Source organism: Haliotis asinina, chromosome 14, assembly GCF_037392515.1.
Source record: "Haliotis asinina isolate JCU_RB_2024 chromosome 14, JCU_Hal_asi_v2, whole genome shotgun sequence".
In the NCBI taxonomy this organism is placed as follows: Eukaryota; Metazoa; Mollusca; class Gastropoda; order Lepetellida; family Haliotidae; genus Haliotis; species Haliotis asinina.
In genome coordinates, this window is record NC_090293.1 from 37,792,095 (window position 1) to 37,813,868 (window position 21,774).

The 21,774-nt window shown below is 37.3% G+C and overlaps 1 protein-coding gene across 1 annotated transcript in view; it reads left to right on the forward strand.

Moving 5' to 3' along the window:
- Positions 1-21,774, forward strand: part of LOC137261524 (CWF19-like protein 1) — a 261,199-nt gene that overhangs the window by 166,570 nt on the left and 72,855 nt on the right. The window contains exons 11-12 of the mRNA XM_067799283.1: positions 12,041-12,156; positions 13,816-13,909. Of these exons, the coding sequence (XP_067655384.1) occupies positions 12,041-12,156; positions 13,816-13,909 (210 nt within the window). The remainder of the gene's footprint in view (positions 1-12,040; positions 12,157-13,815; positions 13,910-21,774) is intronic.

The window sequence follows — 21,774 nt, forward strand, 5'->3', positions numbered from 1 at the left end:
CAGCATTGGAAAAAGACCCAACTATTTCAATGTTAATTGCTAGTAAATGTTGATTAATACTTAGCATGTATGATATTAAACTGCTACCATATTAATTATATAAATGTTTATGTCAATTGGACTGTCAAAATGGACATGTATTATACTCATCAAAGACAATGATAGTGTTTGAATATTTTCTTGCAACATAATTGAGATAGATGTGGCAGATTGCTTTGAATGTAAGATTTTGTGGCCATGGAATTCTTTGAAAGAGAGATCCATCATCCACTATATAAACCTTAGTTTCTGTTTGTGGTAATTTTTCTGGTCAAATCCCTTTCCTAGTGCCGATATTGCGTCTGCAAGTTCAGGTTTGTTGGCTTGATATAGGAGGAGACCAGATGGTTCAAACAAGGCAGAAGGAAGTGGGCTAAGTTCATACTTGCTTGAAGGCCTCTGCAACATTCTCAGCAGATTCTCAGTAGATTCTCTTGCAGCTGTAACTAAACGTTGAAATAGCAGCTGGGGGTCTATGTTTATTGTGTCACCATCAACTCATGCAGCAGATTTGTGGCCAATTGTCACTACTTGGTCTTTCTTCTTGAAAGAATGTTCATGAACATTGCATCCAATTAAGGACTTTGTGATGTTGTTGCCAACTTCTTTTGCTCTGAGTTGTTTCAAAGGCATTTAGAAGTTGGTGGAATCAAACTAAATATGCTTTATGGTTCAACTTCTTTATTATACAAGGTGACGTTTCGAGACAGTTCCCAGTCTCTTCTTCAGGTGAAGTGATGGTAAAACTAAAGGGATGTAGTATATATACACATAACAGTAGACAGATAACAATGGGTAATATACACGTTTCTATTAATTGATGTACAGGCTTCTAATGATTGATGCACAGGCTTCAACTGATGTACAGGCTTCTACTGACTGGCGTGCAGGCTTCTACTGACTGGCGTGCAGGCTTGTATTGATTAGGTTAATGAGTTACAGGTAAAGATGTTTGGATAAAGGTTAGTCACTGAGGATAAGGTGGTTCCATACATTGGGTAGGTAAACACCACAGTCTCTGTTGATTGAGGGCTTGTTCCGCTTGATTGCAATGGCTTTTAGGAGCTTTCGTCTTTTCAAGTCATTGGCATTCCTAACTAATGTCCTGGGCCCACTTGCACAAAACGACCTTAGAGCTGCAATCATTGTAAGTACTTAAGATCGTGATCTTAGGCTTCGGCTACAATCGCCATCCACTTGCACAAAGAGATTGTAGGCTAAGATCATTGTAAGTTACAATCAAAACTTACAATTGGTCGGAACCAATTGTAAGGAGCTAAGATCATTGTAGTCAGTAGCAAAATGGCGTTCAAGTTGGTGTCAGTTTCACGCAAATAATTAGCTTTACGTTTGGGGATTGCTTTTATATTGCATGAAACTGTATGATTCGCCTCGACACTTCAACAACACGGAGAATGCAACATCGATTTAACGTTTGAAGTACTGTTGTCTGAGGTAGTGAGCAACATCATTATCGAGTCGATATCATAGAGTACAATTCTCACCCGATTCAGTGCTGGAAAAAGTATGAACACCCATACCTTTTTGATAAACAAGGAAAGGATAGTAACGAAAGGTGTCTGCATGCGATAAGCAGTGGCCATGGCCTTTTCAATAACTCAAGGGCAGCTAATTCTAGTTTTTACGCAAGATGGGAGTGGTTTCCCTTTGCAGATTATGCCGTTGCCGTAAAATCTGCCACGCCCAAATACAATGCATGTTCTGTTTGCTACAGAACAGATATCAACATATTTCTTTTCGGTTGATAATTTTGTCTTAGTTTATAATTGAAATAATCTACAGTTGGATAACGAACAAAATTATGTTTTTTTTCTACTTGTAAAAATTGCATCTGACGAGAGACAAGAGTTTTAATCTATGCATTTTAAATATAATACAAGTACTTTTCAAACGGGAAAAATACAATAGCTGGGTTATGTTAAATCTGCATAAAACGGGGTTTTTTTAACAAAACGAAAAAATAATTATCAGGAAACACTCCCACAGTCATGTCACACTTTCATATCTTTTCAAACCTAATGCTTGTCGGATATATATGGGATTTTACTCCAAATAACACCGATGCCAAACTATGTTCAACTGACAGCCACTGACAAATCATGGTACATTTAGGTGTTATATCATAAGGAAATTTTATTTATGTGTTATCTTTTAATTTCATGATTATTAGGTCAATAACCCAATCCGTTAATGTATTTGTTTGTATTTCAATATTTGCATAAAACATGATATTACTGTGGTTGCAGTGTCACATATTTAGTTCATAAAAAAATTAGAATGTAGAAAAATTTGAGAATAACCCCTGAGGTACGAGTGATTATACATGTTAACTTCTACGTTATCGCTTCCTTCTTCAACGTTCTTACTTCCTTCAAGGATTTGTGGGTTGGGGTTGTTCGGATTTTTGTTGTTGTTGTTGTTTTTGTTTTGTTTTTTGTCTTGAAAATCTGCAAGGTGCGATTAAAGAAGGAATGTCCTTTGTGTGCAGTAACCAGTTCCACGTTGTATTTGCGCTGCATGCTGTGCGCACTTGAAGACAACTGTAGACAGGGGGCGAGCTTAGGAAATTTCTACGTCCAACGTTGAAGGGTTCGATCTTAGTTAAGATCGCGATCTTTAATCCATGCTGTCTTAAGATCGTCTTTGTGCAAGTGGATTAGGGCGATTGTATGGTGATTGTAAAGTTGATTGTAGGGGCCTAAGATTGATTGTAACTAAGATTGCTCTGTGCAAGCGGGCCCTGGTGTTGTCCCAAACAATCTTATGATTGGGGTTGTGCATGATTGTGTTCACATACAGCAGACTTCTGATCCAAATTTTGAACTGATGTTTTGTGTTCTTTTAACCTGACAGCCAGTGGTCGACCAGTTTCGCCAATATATGTCTCTTTACAAGTACATTGGATCTGGTAGATGCATCCTGCTGGATTGTTGCATTTAGCTGTTGATGGCCCACGTCCATTAGCTGATAGTAGTGTTTTCAGGCTGGTCTCGCTACGGAAGGTGACATCTAATCCTGTTGTTTTCTTGATGAGACGGCTGAAGCGATGACTTATCTGGCCATGGTATGGTATGTTAATTCTGATGGGGGAAGGTTCTGGTTTAGTTGACTTAGAAGTTTCTTTCAGGGTCTTGGTGATGGTGTTGCTGACTAGATGGGGTGGGTACTTGGAAGGTTGATTTCAGGTGTTTTAATTTGCTGTGGATGCTGTCTGGACTGCAGACCAGCAAGGGCGTCATCCTGGGAAATCAATCTCATTCATGCCCATGATTGATATGAGTGCTACTGACATGACATGTATTTCTCCACACTCCATTTTGTTTGCCAACAAGCAAGGCGTCAAAAATGTACATCCTATTTTGACATTTCATCAACCACTATGGTGGAAAGCGCAGCTGACTGTGAAGAGCGAACCATCTGACAGGATGGAGGATTCCACATGGAAATGAATTACCTTGGCTGTATAGGGCACATAATGAGAGGATCTGGTTTACACTAACTACTGGAGATTGTGTATGCTGCAAACATGGTAGTTCACATGCTCAGTGGAAAGGCATTAGTGAGGGGTCATTTTCTTCTGAATGCAGCATTAAATGCTGAACTTGTACAGAAGATGTTCAATCTTCCATTGTGCAAACAGGAATGTGTTCATCCAGTGAAGCTACAGGTGACAGGCATGATCATGGCATACTAACAGACACCAGAAGAACATTAGACGACGTTTGTAAGTCATCATCCACAAACCAAACCATCCACACTGAAGAATGTAACCCAAATTTTGTTTTGCTTAAACGCTGCTATTGCTATTACTCATAGGAAATTTTTCCTACAAACAGCTTTATGGAGTTAACCTTGAATGCTTACGTAATTGTTTTCAGACATTCAGGAGGAACTTGACTGGCTCGTGGTGTTATAACACACCTAAAATTTTTCTTATAACAAATTGCATGCACATGCAATTTAAAAAAAACCAACGTACACAGAAGTTCTGTCCATACATGTTTATTCTGTGATACATTAAGTCAGGCATATACACACCGAATGGCCACGGATTTACTTGCCACTGGTGACAGGTTTGTTTCACACGCTGTCTGAAAATATATAATACTGCAAAGTTTCTTCCCTGCAAAGTTATTAACAGGAAATAATATAAACAGATACATCACGTGATGACGGGTCCATGCTGATTTTACACATAGCCATAATGGCCCTCCATAGCAAAACACATTTCTCATACAAGTGGATGTCCAAACAGTGTCAGATCTCAAGTTCCGACTCACACTCACGTATGTGGCAAATGACCAATGCGGTCCTCACAAGACAGTACACTGTAAACTCGTTCAACAGAAACCATTACAAGTCAATCACACTCACACTAGGTGAGAACTCTCATATGTAACAAGTTTATGACAATATGGTCCTGATGACCCTAAGACAATAATGTCATATAAAAAAAAAAATTCACATGTACAAAACTTCTGTCAAGTTGGATGCAATCAAAGTAATCTTCAATTCTTTTCCTCATATACTTGATACTGTAGGGGTCTTGGCACCTAAATTCCTTCATTTTCAGAACAAGGTCACTTATGGTTAACTGTTCATTGTCATTTTCTATCAAATATTTTGTGACTTCCTGAAATACTTCCTCCCTGTTGTTATCCTTCGGTCGTCTTGGTGTTTTTTACTTTTGCGGTGCTTTGTAAATGCAAGGGAATCTGTTTGCCCATGCTGAAATTGATATTACATACTTGGTGGTAAACAGCATCAGCGGCATGCAAATCCTGAGCAAAGTCAATTCTGGGAAGGACCTTCTGTGACCATGTGTCCTTACGGTCCATGCAGATCTGACAAACTGTTGTCTGACTGAAAGCATGTCACATCTCCTCTTCTTCCCATAGAATTTGCCTGGGTAGCCACAGAAGTGTTCACAAAATTTAAATTCTGGTTCCTCAGAGCTTAATGTTCGCGATGTTTCATTTTCTGTGCTACATTTTTTATCTTTATTAATTATGTTCTTATTGCAAAAGCGATATCTGCAATTCTGATGCACAGACTGGCCCACTTTAGTTGTAATGGTGTCTTTCCGCAGGATGCTAGCTTTATTAATCCCAATGCTGCCCTTCTCTCTTAACAGTTGGTTGTCCATTGTCAGGTTATTCTTTGCAAATAACGCAAACATTCATGATCAGGCATCTGAAATCATAATAAACTCAATTGACAATTTCAATTGCAATTTCATATGTAATTATATGCTGCTCACAGTTGAAAAAAAAACTTTTACAATCGTTACTCTAATTTACTTTTTTATCTGATGACAAATTATTAATAAACACATGTAAAATGTACCTTCATTTTACTGTTTTATTTTTCAGTAACAATTTAGACATAGTTACAAAATTGTATACATTCATGAATTTGACGTTGATGCTAACACTCATTTGCGGCTTTCTTTTACATCCAAAAGGTGCAGTTGTGTTTTGTTAGTAATATATATATCAAGTTCACACACTTCAGGCATTTTTTACTTACCAAACCGTTTTGATCTTGCCAAAACGTCTGTTGCAAGACTGACATCTGAGCCATCTGCTACGGTTGTCTCCCTTCGATTCTACTGCGATCGCTTGGACCATAATTTTACAGTGTTCTACTTACATATTTTTACGGCTTAAAAAAGTGTTTGCCACAATTACATTTTTCTACATTTTTTATATGTTTTTATTTAATAATTTTTCTTTCAATTCCAAAAGAAATTATCTCTTTTGCAATTTGTTCCAAGTATAAGTGCATATTGCCTGGACTAATGTCAGCATGCGTCTGACTGCTGATTGACAAATTTGTGTGCTTGACATCATATCCATGGAACATTATAAACGTGTAAGCTTAAATATGTATCAGCAGGGACTATTCATGTGTGATTTGATTTCTTTCTGTTTTTGTGTAGCAGTATGATGCTGGTAAAGTTGGTGAGTGAGTGAGTTTGACGCCGCACTCAGCAATATTCCAGCTATATGGCGTCAGTCTGTAAATAATCGAGTCTGGACCAGACAATCCAGTGATCAACAACATAAACATCGGCACAATTGGGAACTGATGACATGTGTCAACCAAGTCAGCCAGCCTCATCACCCGATCCCGTTGGTCGCTTCATACGACAAGCATGGGTTGCTGAAGGCCTATTCTACCCCGGGACCTTCACAGGTCCTGGTAAGTTGGTAAAGTGCATGCCAGTTGTGCCTACACTCAACATATGGGAAAACAGTAAGCACAAGTCTTGTTAATCCGACATTGTTGGACAGCAAATTCAAGGATGTCAGACGTAATAAATAAGACTAAGTTATGTTTATTCAATTTGTTACCAGCAAAAGTGTCAGATAAAGCAGACTGTCAGATAATCAGAGGTCAGATTAACGAGACTTGATTGTATCTTATTTGCATTTTATATGCATTTGTATGCACTGATATCATCCTTGTATAGTGTGACTAATCCCATATGGCTTGAGTGAAATGAAAGAACATCCCTTGATCTCAGCATTAGGAAACTCAGGTATCAGCCTGGATAGCTGCAGGTTCAAGGCCTGAACCATGAATGGAACAAGGTCTCTCTGCAGCTTCTTGTTGGCATGGTTCTTGAGTAGAATGAAAAATCTTCTGTAACTTGTCATCTGTCTGTTTGGAATTTGTGCATACACTATAAGGTAGGCAGAGTTACCAACATGGATGATATACACTTGATCCCTGAGCTCAGGGCACAATGTGAAAGTACCATCCACATAAATGGTATCTGCCTTTGGAGGTTTAAAGAATGCATTGCCAGTGCTGACATGTCTGTTGTGTTGCGGACTTGTTGGTGAGGAATCCTCAAAGAGAACTTATCTGTCTCTGCCCTACCGTTTATGGGAAATGAGGTACTTTCTCAGTATGATTGAGTTAGCTCAGCTGCCTAGAGAAGAAGAAATCAAGGATGTATTCTTGTCCAGAACACATCTCCCAAACTTTAGCTTGATCAAACTTGTACACATGTTCGTCATGTTTGCCATAATCCCTAGATGTGCCTTTGGGGGGTTGCAGTAGTGTGTGAAGTTTACTTTTTGTGGTTTCCATGATAACAGGTTTGACTTTGACCAAAATTGATGGTTGTGCTCTTTTTGGTGCAGATTCTCTGTTATTCACCAAACGTGGCACATAGATAGATCTGGTGGTATAGCGGTGTCTCTTTGGTAGATCTGGATTTCTGAATAAAATGATTTTGCATTTCCTTGACTGAATTTGGAGGTAGTGTTCTTTTCCAGAGCAGAACTGTAAAACCTTACAAAACTCTCCTTTCCACTGTTCCACTAATCATAATTAGTAAACATATTCATGAAGAGTATTTTGGTATTGTAGGGTATATTGATTACTTTGTCTTTCTGTCCACTATTGTTGTAGGTATGGCAGTAAACCCCCCAACCAGACTGTGTGATAACTGGCAATCTTACTCAGTAGGAAATCAATATGGAATCATCAACCAAGCTGATTTTTAGATGACATTGAGCCATAAACATTTAGGTATAACTCTTCAAAAAGATTGTACATGGGATATTGATATAAATGACATTAAGAGAGTCAGCCGTATGATAAACCGCTTAAGAAGCCTTAAATATCGCCTAAAGAGAAACACTGAGAATCGTATGTATACATCGTTTATACTTCCGATCTTTGATTTTGTAGCCATACTGTAGCCAATTGTACCAATACACAGGCAGCAACTTTGGAAAAGCTGCACTTAGAAGTGTTATGTACGATATGTGGAGCTGTTCGCGGCACCAGTCAGGATAAGATTTACCCGAAACATCATCTGTTTCACTCTGCGAAAGAAAAAGAATAGCTAACCTAGTCAGGTTACCCTACTATCTAAATGAACTGGTCCCTCCCTTTGTCCTCTCAAGTTAGTACCTATCCGTTATGCAACGCATCACATTTGCAAACTATTGCTTGCCATACTGCTCTATATAACAATTCATTCCTACCGGATGCTGTAAGTTTATGGAATGCTTTACCGCAAAATATTAAATCTCTAACAGATGTCAATGAATTCAAATCTGCCTGAAGTCCCAAAGCTAAAGTTACTCATTTCGATCCAATCATAGGTACAAGAGTTTGCCAAATCCTCCATTGTCGCTTAAGGTTAGGATGTAGCAATCTCAATGCCGACAAATACAACAGACATATATCAGAGAGAGCAGATTGTCAGTGTGGCCACCCTACTGAAGATGCACGTCATTATTTCTTTGTATGTCCCAGATTTGATGCTATAGTAAATTTTATTATATCAATGGCTTTTCATTAGAAACAATCTTATGCAGAATTTCCTCCTTGAAAGCACAAACTCAATGAAATATATCCAAATCAGTCCATCTAGTTTTAATTGAAACTATGTGATTTGGAGGACAATATCAGAGTGTGTAACAACTGGCATGTGTAACAAATGGGAGACAACCCTTTTTATCTGTGCACATACCCTTATTTTAAAGGGAATACCTTAATTGAGCCTAAAATTTGTAGTGTTAAAGGTTACATGCAACATGCAACTTATTCATCATATTCAAAATGCATTGCTGATTAGGAAAAAAAACAAACAACATTATAGGCATATAATTGCAAATCAAAAGTAGAGTGTTTTGTACATGGGCTTACCTCCCTGGAAACAAAGCAGCCGCAATACTGAACACAGCCAAAGCCGGTAGGTGTGCACTCGAATGTAATGAAGCCTTTTCATTGGCCACTGGTTCATTAGCCGAGAGCCTACTCTTTGTTTATGGCTTATACTAGGTGTTAATTTCAAATTGCATGCGGTGAGTGACTGAAGTTGGGCATTGCATATTGTCATAAGCAGACAGGCAGGCAGACATATACGTGTTGATAAACCAGACATGGAGTTTTCATGTGACAGTGTCTGCTTATCACAATGAGCATGTTTTATTTATGTAACGAGTAGATTATTTACTTGTTTGTGTACACAACCAAGATTAGACTGCTGCTCACGACCGAATACTCCGAGCATACTGTTTCAAGCTCCATCAACCTATTCACTGCTCATAGCTGTTGAGATCATTTCTCTCCCGTCATCTGGGGAAAATTAGTGAATTGTTTGAGCGTTGATTTCATGGGCCTTTTTTCATCGCATTTTTTTTTCACCTTTATAGGAATTGGCATTTTTGATGATTTGTTTTGGTAAGTGCATGCCGAAATTAAGCAGTTTGTCTTTTATGAGGTAACAGTTTATTTCACAAACAGAACTCGAACAGTACTCCTCAAACCAACTTTTTAAAATAATCTTGACATGAACACTAATTATTCTTTGATTCAAGCAGCTAAAATCACATTTTATTTGACAAACAGTGCTCAAACAGCTCTTCACAAACCAACTTCTTAAAATAATCTTGTTAAAGTAACAGAACTCAAACTAAATCCTGGATTAGATCTGCCCAGTTAAGTCCATCGCCCAGTATTTAACCCATGTCTTTTATACACAATCACTTTGTTTTCTGTACAATAACTTTGATGTCAACATCCATTTAATCTGTTTTCACAATAGTAGGACTTTTTTTTGCCCAGAGGACTTTTATGCAGGTCAATATTTTTAGACCAAACTTGGTAGATGTAATAATCTCAACCTATAGTTGTGCCTTTTGCTATTTACAGAGTATCGGCATTTTTATTTCCCCCCCGGCATGTAATGTCGTAATCATTTTGTTTCTAGAGCATAACTCAGAAACGTTCACTATTTTTAGACCAAACTTGATTGATATAATAATCTGAACCAATATTTGTGCCTTGTGCTATTTACAGAGTTTTTTTTTTGTTTTTGTTTTTTTTCCATGGAACATTTTGGTGTTAGTCTAATGGTGGGGTGGGCTTCCTTTCCAGAGCAGAACTCAAAAACCATTCAATATTTTTCTGCAGTACTTTGTAGATATATCAATCAGACCCTAAAGTGGTACCTTTTGCTATGTACAGGTTTTGGTGATTTATCATTTTCTTGGTTTCAATGGAAACTTTTCAGACTCAGTCTCAAAATGGAGGGATGGGCTTTGTTTCTGGTGCAGAACCCAAAATCTGTTCTTTATTTTTCTGCAAAACTTGGTAGACATACCAATCAGAAGCTAAAATGGTGCCTTTTGCTATTTACAAGTTTTTGTGATTTCATGGAAACAATTTGGACTTTGTCTTTGTCTGTTCCTATGGAAATGTTTCGGACTTAGTCTCAAAATGGAGGGATGGGCTTTGCTTGTGGAGCAGAACTCAAAAACCGTTCAGTATTTTTCTGCAAAACTTGGTAGATAAGTATGGCAGACCCGAAAGTGGTGCCTTTTGCTATTTACAGATTTTTGTGATTTATTATTTTCCCTTTTTCAATGGAAACGTTTTGGACTTAGTCTCAAAATGGAGGGATGGGCTTCGTTTCCTGAGCAGAATTAAAAAAAAATTCAATATTTTTCTGCAGTACTTGGTAGATATATCAGTCAGAACCTAAGGTGGTGCCTGTTGGTACTCACAGATTTTTATGATATATTATTTTCTCGGTTTCCATGGAAATGATTCGGACTTTGTCTCAAAAGTGAGAGGTGTGTTTGGTTTCCGAAGCACATCTCAAAAAATTCCTAATATCTGCCAGCAAAACTTGGTAGATATATGTGGCAGACCCCAACATGGAGCCTTTTGCTATTTACAGGTTCTTGTGATTTAGAATTTTCTGGGTTTCTATGGAAACATTTCTCACGTAGTCTCAAAATGGAGGGATGGGCTTCATTTCCGGAGCATGACTCAAAAACTTCTGAATATCTTTCTGCAAAACCTGGCAGATATGTAGGGGAGACCCTAAAGTGGTGCCTTTTGCTATTTACCGATTTTTGTGGTGTATCATTTTCCCAGTTTCCATGGAAACGATTCTGACTTAGTCTCAAAATGGAGACAGACCTCAAAAGTGGTGCCTTTTGCTGTTTACAGATATATAGCATTTATATTTTTCCTGGTGGAAACAATTCTGACTTGATCTAAGAACTGAATAAAGTAACTGTCAAATGATTTGTCCTTTCAAATATGTAGGGGCCGGGGGGGATATGTCATCTTCTGATGACTCTTGTTCTATAGTCACAACCAACATCCCAGCAGGCATTGGTCTTCATTTGAACAGTTCCACCCCTTACCTTACAATAGTCATCCAACATCAAGATTACGTAACTCTCAGTTGATACATGCTGAAAGATGAAACAGCCAAATTGTTTGTGTAATTATGCAGTCTAAGTAAACTTATCCTCAGAACTTTTTGTTACACTCCACTTCTGAGTCTAACAAAACCTTTAGAGGTCACATCAGGTAACCTTTGAGTTAGACCAATCAGAACACAGCTTACCAAATCGCGAAAGTGCACATTCGCACATACCTTTTGAACTTTTTATCTCAAAAAGGTTTCGTACCCAAACAATTCCGAATGCTATTTAGCGTACACTCGCTACCGGGTGATGCACATGGCGTACGTACAACCAGGACAACGGTGTGTAAACAGTCACTGAAAATAGTGTTTCGGGCAATATTCAAGGATGTTCAAGGATATATATACTGCAGGTCAAATAACTGTTGTATGTGGAGTTTTGTTTGTGGAGACATCAGTGTCAGTGACATGAATATTTTGAAAGTCACCCCGATCCCTAAATAGTAGCCGTTGTCTGATTGGTTAATCTATTTAAGTGTCTCACGTTTGATTGGTCACTCAAAGGTTACCAGACACAACCTTCTACCAGGTTTTGTTAGACTCAGTGGTGGAGTGTAATGAAATACACTTGAGACTAAGTTTACTGCTTAGACTGTGTAATTATGTAGCTTTTGTTTTCATAAGCACAAGAGGTTCTCTCTTTTACTGCTAAGTGATGTGTGACACAAGTGTATGTTTGGTGTTAGATCTTTGTTGTTTACATCATTTTTGCTTCTTTTTTTTTCTCAGACATACCTGGCTTTAGCAAAAGGTGGCCTTGTGGAGGACCATGTACTCATTCTACCAATTGAACATGTCCAGTCCTACGTCACATCACCAAGTGAAGTTCAGCAAGAAATTATTTCATATCCTTTCCATATCTGTGAATGGTATTCACACATATTAGACACAGCAGCCTTGTCATTAGATTGTAGAACAAAACTCCTTGTGGACAAAAGTCCTTTGGGACAAAAGCCCCATAGACAAAAGCTCCCTAGGACAAAGACCCATAAGGACAAAACCCACAAATGTAGACTTGTGGACAAAACCCCTAACATATATTAACTACTGACTGATTGTCTTAAGTTATTTTTTTAATCAGTAATAGATATTATCAGGGATAAGGATTAACAGGCTGCATTAATTAACTTAGTATTTCATTTGTAAACATTATTGAAGATGAAGCCTCATTATTGATTAGGATTAACTGACTTCAAGAGTATTAAAAGCTTAATCGTTCATCTTAGTATTTACATATGTACATGCTATTAAGTACTGAAGAATAGGGTGGTGTCAAGTTAAGCTACGAAAGTTTTATGTAGGCAAAGAAGAGCACTGGAAAGTCACACATTCGCTGGGAATGTAGCTGTTGTACAGCCCTGATTTGTTGTGGGGCTATGAAGACATCTTTGACAGTAAGTATATTAATTATAAATACCTACCTTATTGTATCATCATGTATTGTACACACATCATCATTGGACATTCATTCATTCTCTATTAATACTTGGAGCTGGTCACAGACAAGTGCCTCAGGTCATCGATCCTGGCTAAGCCGCCATCTGGCCACCACGAAGAACAAACCCAAACACTTTTAAAACACTTTTAGACACTTCTACAATCTCTGATCACCAGCCAATGCGGCCTCCCCACCCAGCCTCCCAGGCTCCTGTCCTGCAAGTACCCCTCTTTATTGAAGATACTCTCCCAGTATGAACTTGTAAATACCAAACACCCCCACCCCACCAACCCTACAAACACCCACACTCTACCACAACCAACCCCACCCCAACCAACCTTCACTGCCCCACACAAACAATTCGCACCCAAAACAATGAAGCCCACCACACCTGCACCACACAAAAACATAACACTCACCCCTCAAAAAGTTAACGCCAACCTCAACATACTCATCGAATTCATATCAGTTGCAATCCTAATGCAAAACCCCACAGAAAAGAAGCTTCATTACATAGCTAGCAAACTAAACATATACCATAAAAGCCTGGCCAGCCTACTCATTGTCATTAACTCCCTCTCCTAAATCAACCACTAAGCTACTCTAGCAACAAACTCTTTTTGTTTCAAAATTACTGCCCCACCCATGACCTTTTACAATATTCTATTTCAAATTACCATCGTCATGGCCCTGTTGCAACTGGAACTGTAACTTTTTTATTCGGGTGTCCCAAATTATGAGACACAACATCAGAGTTGGTCTGTCGATTTCGTGAGGCTGTGCAAAATTTGGTTGCAATTATTGTTGCAATTATTAGATTTTGTGTTAATGGTCTCAAATGGAATCAAACGGACTGTAGATAAGATTTAGATCATCCCACACAAATTAACAGCCTATTAAGACCTAAAACCTTTAGCCCTGAATGCTTACATAAATATTCTCAGACAGTTAGGCAGAAATGGACTCGCTCATGGTGTATTAGAGGTAGTTTTCTGAGTATTATCATCGTTCATATGAAAATATTACCCATGAAACAGTATGGAAGACATTTCCTTATCTTGACCACCTATAAGAAATGTTTGAAGAAGTACTTCAAATCCAGAAACAAGGAGGTTGTATTCTATGAGAGGAACTACAGGACTCAACATCTTCAAATTCAGGTAAGAGCAGTTTTAGAAATAATTACATGGACATAAGCCATTTAACTTATGGTTACATCCCCAGCTTCAAATGGTAAGGTTCTGAAAAGTGGGCATAAGTTATGGGGATATGGGAGTTTGCCCCTCTATATATCCATGATATATGACGAAATGTTGACAAATTTTCTCAAGAACAGTTTCAGTAAATTATATTAAAGTTTACCCGACGCATAACCAACTGATATTGTTGATCATAATGGAAAAGAGTTGGAAAGGTGGAAACAGAAGTTAATTTGGGGGGGAGAAAGGGTCCATTTGTGTGTATTTATTTTTCATCATTAAGTTTTGCAGATGTCATAAAGTCACCTACTGCCCATCCTTTCTTCAGGGTTGATTTAATTTGTCTATTTCTAGTTATAGTCCAGTAGCTATAACTAATTTTCAGTCCTAACCTTGCTTTGTTAGGTCACACAGTATTTTATTGCTGATTTTGATGTAATATATGTAGATCATGAAACATCTGGATGCCAAATTGGCACCCTTGAGGGTTTTGAATACAACATATTTAAAGATGCCAGTTCAAGCACCATGAGAGGACCATTTGGAGGCACAATAAGTTGTAGGGTAAGTAGCGCAACATGGAGTACGTCCTGTGAAGTCTGTTTACATTAGCTATAGTCAGTTCTAACATCATCTGCAAAAATAATATGGCACAATGGTAACTCATTTTTGGTTTCCGGCTGATATATTACGAGTACATGTACAACACAGTAAAACAGTAGTAGTAACAAAGATAGATCAAAATCCAAGCTAGTAAAGCATTGGCTGCAAGGCTTAGCATGTGCATCAGCTGCATTAAACTTCATCTGGTGTTGAAATTTACCAGAACCACTTATGAACCACTTATGGATATTCATGTTTTTAAATAAAGTTCAAAGATTCTTTAAGAAGCAAATCTTTATTCCCTTGTATTGATAGTTTGATAAAAACTGAGTGTATTACTTTCTGAACAACTAATCATACAAATATAGGCAACTAAAGTTATTTATTATTTTTTTTCTTCTCTAAATTGATTATTAATATATGTTTAAGCGATGAGTATTGATTTCTAGATACTATTTTTCTGTGAACAACAATCATGATAATGATTTACATCAACCTTAAATAAACCAGGTTTTGGGGGCCAAATTAACCCAGTAAGGTGCTATAATATAATACAATGCTTCATATTTTATTTAAAAGTAAATGATAACTGAAACAGTCTGCAGAGAATTGTCATAGATAATGTGTATGTGTTTGGTATGTAAATTTATTTGAACTGTGTTATACCTTTCAATATACCTTGTTCAACTCCCTTCATAATTTTGTATTTTGTTTTTGATTAAGAGAAATATTATAGCCTTTCTTTCTTTTCTTTCAGACTGGTATTGAAGAATGTATTTTGAAGATAATTGGCTGCTGTAGTACCCCAAATCAGAAACTGACAACTAATTCGATTATACAGCATATCACATCTGTTGTTCATGCTAGCAAGATCTGACAGCCTTCGTTTAGAAATTGGCTGGAATATTTTGAACAAATGGATTATTTCACCACAAAAAACTGTTTATCTACTTTCACATCCAAGACTTAACAAAGTCATGTTCAGAAATGTGCCTGCTGGAACCATCCAAAAAGGGAAGCTGTCATTCAGATTCAGCTGCTGATTTGAACTTTCTTGAACATTGATTATTCTGTTGGAACCACTGGAGGTCCCAGGGTAGAAAGGTCTTCAGCAACCCATGCTTGCCACTAAAGGCAACTATGCTTGTCGTAAGAGGCTATTAATGGGACTGGGTGGTCAGGGTGGCTCACTTGGTTGACACATGTCATCGGTTCCCAGTTGTGCAGATCGATGTCCATGTTGTTTATCACTGGATTGTCTTGTCTAGACTTGATTATTTACAGACCACCACCATATAGTTGGACTATTGCTGAGTGGGGCATAAAAATAAACTCACTCACTCACTTTTTCTGTGGGAGCCCATGTGAAATTGAGAAAGACTTTAGAAATCCTAGACGATGGAAGGAGATCTATTCTTTGCAGAATTGCAGATGATGGCCAAAGATCCTTTAGGGATATAATTCTTAGCACATGTGACATACATGAGGATATATGAGGAGATGAAATGCGACTGAGAAAAGGAGCTATAAGCGATCTTCATGCAGCAGAAGTGAGATGACATGACAAATGTTCGACATTTTTTGTGGTTCCTGAATCTGTTCGATTCCAAAATTGATAGGAACTGAGTCAAACTCAGACGAAGCATTTGATTCTGTAATCAGATCAATGAATACTGATCAGAAACTAATCAGGAACTCCACAAAAGTATACAAACAGTATACTGGGGTCAAGCTTTCAAAAAGACAGTTTGCTTAGGAAATATCAAGGTGATGTAAGGTATTCTTGTCTTCCGGGAAACTGCAACAGACACCATTAACCCCCCGGATGCCACAGGGACATATATGTCCTTCCCTTTCAACCCTCACTTTGTAGTCCAATAAAATTCTAAATAGATCACGCACATATATATACTTCACAGTTTTGAATTCTGCGGAAGATTCTCTTTTTCTTGATACCATCCACTATTATCTCAGGCCAAACTAAAGTGCTTAAAAGTGCCTTTCAGAATAGGCTTTATCGTAAATGTCGTCATTTTTCACACTACACAAAATCGCGATTTAGAGCGTTATTTGCTGTATGTTTTGAAATGTGAAAATCGGATAAATACAGTGAGTTTTGAATTTCAAAAATGTCATATTAATCATCACTGATATCAAGTTTTCATGTAACCATTAATGATAATTCTGAAATGTCGTCGATGAACCCAGAATCATTTGGGATGTTTTCAGAAATACACTTACAGGAACGCCGAAGTGCACTTTCCACCATATTTGACAGTGTGTACAAAATCACGTTTCGAGAAGGACAGTATTTGAAATGCCTGTAACATCATGTATATTTCATAGTCAGTTGCGACAAATGCATCTTTTAATTCCCCACACATCTTAGAATCAAATTACAAATTGTGTTTGTCACCAATACCAACTGTCTAGATAAAATAAACGAAAGATACTGGGTATGAAAATGAACTCTGTGCTCGAAAACTGCTTCTTTAAAATGTAAACAAAGAAAAATTCACTGCATAGCATTTTCGGAAATCCGTCTAATCATTGCTTGCAATGGCTCAGTACGCTTAGAATATTCAGGGGAAGAGAATCATAACAAGAAACAGCAAATAAAAAATAGATACAATGCAATCATTTGATGATTCATAAGAAACTGTCAAACTTTTCGTGCAGCATGACACCATGACTGACGGAAAATCACGCAGAATGACAATGGTACTTATCTGCATTTCTGGCTTCTTCCGTCATTTATAATGTAAATGATAAAAACATATTACAATACACAGATAGTCAGAATAATTCTGATTACTTACATCTCAAATTTATGTACAAAAGATCCGAGTCAAGGAAATTGTCCTCACAAAATCCTGTGTACCCTTGTCAGCGAAGCCACCATTTTGAAAGAAATCGATCATCGGTAATGATGTCATACGTCAACATTGTTGGACATGTAAGGCAATTTCTTTGAGGTGAAGGTCGGTTGAACAAGATTTAACACAATGGCCATATCATTTTGATTGCACTTTCAGTATTGTGAGGTATATTTTGCATATTGTTCAGATATTTTTTCATGAAACTGATTTCAGTATCTACATATATCCATGCTCAACATCATATCTTTTGTGAATATAGGGTATGCATTTTTATTTTTTGAAAGCTTTTGATTATTTGAATAATATTTACATGGGAAATTAACTCAATAATTGTACTATACCACATTTTAAAGGGGCACTGATGCGGAGCAATTTCCGTGGACTGGTGTAAACTTTTGTTATTGTTTTTCTCCCGTGAGTACCCGGATGATATCCCAGAATTCGTGACTGGTTCGTGACCTCTGCTGCGCACTCCGTAAGCGCAATTGATAGTTTAATTATAGACAGATCAACTGAGGTGAAGTCATCTGTACTTCATTATAAATGTATTAGGAAAACAAATGAAACACTTTGAAGGTTAATCATCTGCCAGTGGTAGAAATGGTAAAAAACTATTAGGACGGAAAAATAACGAAGTCAGTGTACGTCTCTATATTTTGTCTCATAACCCTAATTAGTTTATTGTCATATTTGTATGATTCTGAAAATTAATAAAAGAACACACAATTTGCTTATACTCATAGTAAATTTCTAACATAACAGCAACATTTATACATTGTATAGATTGCCAATGTGGATCCTATTTCACACACATACGCGATCTAGTGTGTGTTTTCTGTCATACAGATTCTGCTGAATGCTACAACAAATAAATTAAAACAAAATGCAAATAATGAATGTAAAACAGACTAATTTTATAGCAACAATGTCAGGCTACTACCTTGTTCAGGAATGTATCCATCAATATCCACGTAAAAGAAATCGTATTCCATTCATCTGCAGCTGGTAAATAATCCTGCTCTGTGTCGTGTGTCTTACAACTGTCTCATTTGCGAAAAAGTAACACATCGTTTCACGTCTTTCGTTGGTGAAAACTAGATAAACCCCTCATTGGTCTCCCAAGATAGCACACCTGGCAACTAATTGTATGATGTCCACTATTCTAAGTAATTTAGTTAACCAATATTGAACAATCAATCAATCAACGCAAGGGTGGTTAATTCTTTGAAGGGAGGATGTTGTTTTTGCACTCAAACTTTACGACAGGGTGTAGTCAACACACTGCCTTTTGACAAATCCGCTAGAAGTTAAAAGTAATTAATCAATCAGTGTGTTATCAGTTAATCCTTTGATCGATGTTTGTTTTTGTAACTCAGCTGATAAACCCTCTTGCATCACTTACATGCACATATTACATAACATACAATACATTTGCCATTACAGACCTTAATTTATAATGTTGAGCATTTACTCCAGACAGGAGAAATGCCAAATGGGAACCTTTGTTGAGTAACCGAAGTGGTGTTGCTACTAATTATACCTGTTATAAATTCATGAATTGACCATCAAGAGAATGATGACAAATAACACGTGTAGGTTTACACCATCAAACGCGAGTTACAGAAAGGAAGATGTAATCTCTGTGTCGCATGCAGCTTGAAAACACTTATTGGCCGAAACTGTTTTGAGGATACCAACGGAATTTCGTTACATAAGGAAGACACACAGGCATTTGCTGTGTACTTTGGTAAATAGGTGAAATAAGTTTTTTTTACGAAAGACAATTTTCAGATTTCTCCACCAAAGGCAAAGTCATCATTTTTTTTGTTTACGAATTAAAATAAATCAACTGTGTGTTTTATTATCATAAATAATAAACCATTGTAGCTACTATAGCTACCAAAATTTACGTATGCTATTTGCTATCACCGCTGAACCAACACTCAAAACTACCTATAAATATAAAGCTTTGCAATCTTCCGTACTGAAACAAATGACTTGCTACGTGCCGGTAGACATCATATTTGCATGTGACATGATTAAATATCGAGGTTAAAAACACAGAAATAGGATCAAATTGGATCAGTAAGTATACCATTCAAGCATCCGAAAAGAACTACACTGCTGGGATATATGGTTACGATCAGACAAGGAATATCATGGATATTTTAAACAAAGGGCATGTGATGGGCATCCGGCCTCCTGACTGTTTAGGTGAAGAAATTCTGCTAATATGGACAGGAGCCCAGTTCCTTTGTCCGTCACGGTCGAAGGAGTGGGCGCTGACCAATTTGCGGTCTGCTTTCGTAATTAGACCGTTGGCGAGAAGCATTATTTGCTCCGCATCAGTGCCCCTTTAAGCCTCTACACAAGTGCAAGTTCACTTTTCAAACCTTATGAAAATGTGCACCTGAAAAAAAAACTTGGCATCCAGGGGCTTAAGGTGGTCCTTGATGAAACTGAAGATGAGGATTTCACTTCTTCCATGAAGAAAATATCCAAACAAGTATGACTAAAGAAACTAAAGAAATGCTGCTTTCCAAAGAGGAATACAAAAAAGAATAGATTGCAGGCGAGAGTTGTTGTCCAACATTTCAAAGTCTTGAGTTACATTCTCCAACTTGAAGAATATGCGCTACCAGTCCTGATGATTTGTAATATGATTACTGCTCTACTTACAAAGCAACCAACACCTCTGCATACAAGTCTTGGAGTATTCATCAAAGGAAAAGATCTAATTCAAGAATTGAATTTAGTACTGTGTGTACCAATGATGAAGGTCCTTGATTCAAAAAGTCAACAGCACTTGCCTCAAATGATGTCACATCTAACTCCCCTTGTACAAGTCAAAGTCATCAACTTTGGTGGAAGCGTTGACACTTTTGCAGACACTTCTGTGAATGCTGATAAGGGATTGACAGTTGGCCAGGAAGAAAGGGAGAAATTTGAATGGTCATGGTCTCATTTCAAAAGGCTTTGTCAAAGCAAACAAAACTGTAGTCATCTTGAAGAATCATGATCAGATTTGATCTGCAAGTTTGTATGATACAAATCTTATCTTCTCCAGAATCAAAGGAGTCACAAGATCATCACAGGAAAAGGAAACCAACAGACAACACAGGACCTGTCCATGCCCCTCCCATTACTGAAGATTCTACTTACAGTTACTTCAAAACAAAGTTCAACTGACAGATCTTGTAGTAGACTGCCTCCAAGTCTGCACACACAAGCTAGTTTTAACACAAAGGTCCCTGATACCTGTGGAGGTAAAAAATGGCTTGTCGATTCATAGACATGATCTCAGGACAAACCATGAATAGGCTGATAGAGCAAGTGGTATCTGATGCAGAGTCACTTTCCAGGTCATCTATTACAATGGTGTGTGATGACACTAATGTGTTTGTGCTGCTGCTACGTTTCTACCTGTGCCAACAATCAACATGTCATCTATGCATGGAGTCGACATCATCAGTGAACAAGAAGTGCTTCAACATTAAAGTCACAGCTGAGAAATATTCTGCTATTGTTCCCAAACTTCCTGCAGTTCATGCTCTTACAGAATGTGACACAGTTATCCATATATTTGGTTGGTTTGTTAACATCTGAAATGTTCTCTGTAATCAGTTTCCTTGCCCAGTTTCCTGGTATAGGTAAACTACCTTCATATCAGAAATTTCACAACAAAATATTTACTTGCCTTTTATCTACTTTAAGAACATTATGAAAAATAAAATGGTGCTATTAAATATTTTATTAGTAAAAAGAGTTTTTTTAAGTAACCCATAATTACTTTTGCTTTAATACTGTACTGAGCAACCGTTGTGAAAACATACGTTGTGTGCAAAGTGTATATAATACCTGTAATCACTGTAAAGCTCATGTGTTTCTTTGTAACCACCCAAATGTAGCTGATTATCAAAAGAGGGTCATTTAAAAAAAAAAAATTTTTTTCAAAAAACCCTCAAGGATATCTAGGTGGCATCCAATACTATATTAGTACTTTAGTGACTGAGGGAATGAATCATGCAAAAACTGTTGTGGGACCTAATTTGCCATGTCATGTCAATGAACATTCTGGCAGACTATTTACATTAACTATATATAATCATTAGTTATATGAAGAAACATAATTCTGATGAATGTGCTGTATGTAACAGTGTGTCCAGCTATTTGAAACTTATTGTAGAATGCACTAATTCAGTGTTTTTGTTTACATGAATGATGAAAACAGACTCTGAGGTTTTTATCCAACTTGTGAACTGACAGATGATATATTTAGATATAATTGTAATATTTGCTCTATACTGTTGATATGAACTGTGATGCGACTGGCAGCCAACACCT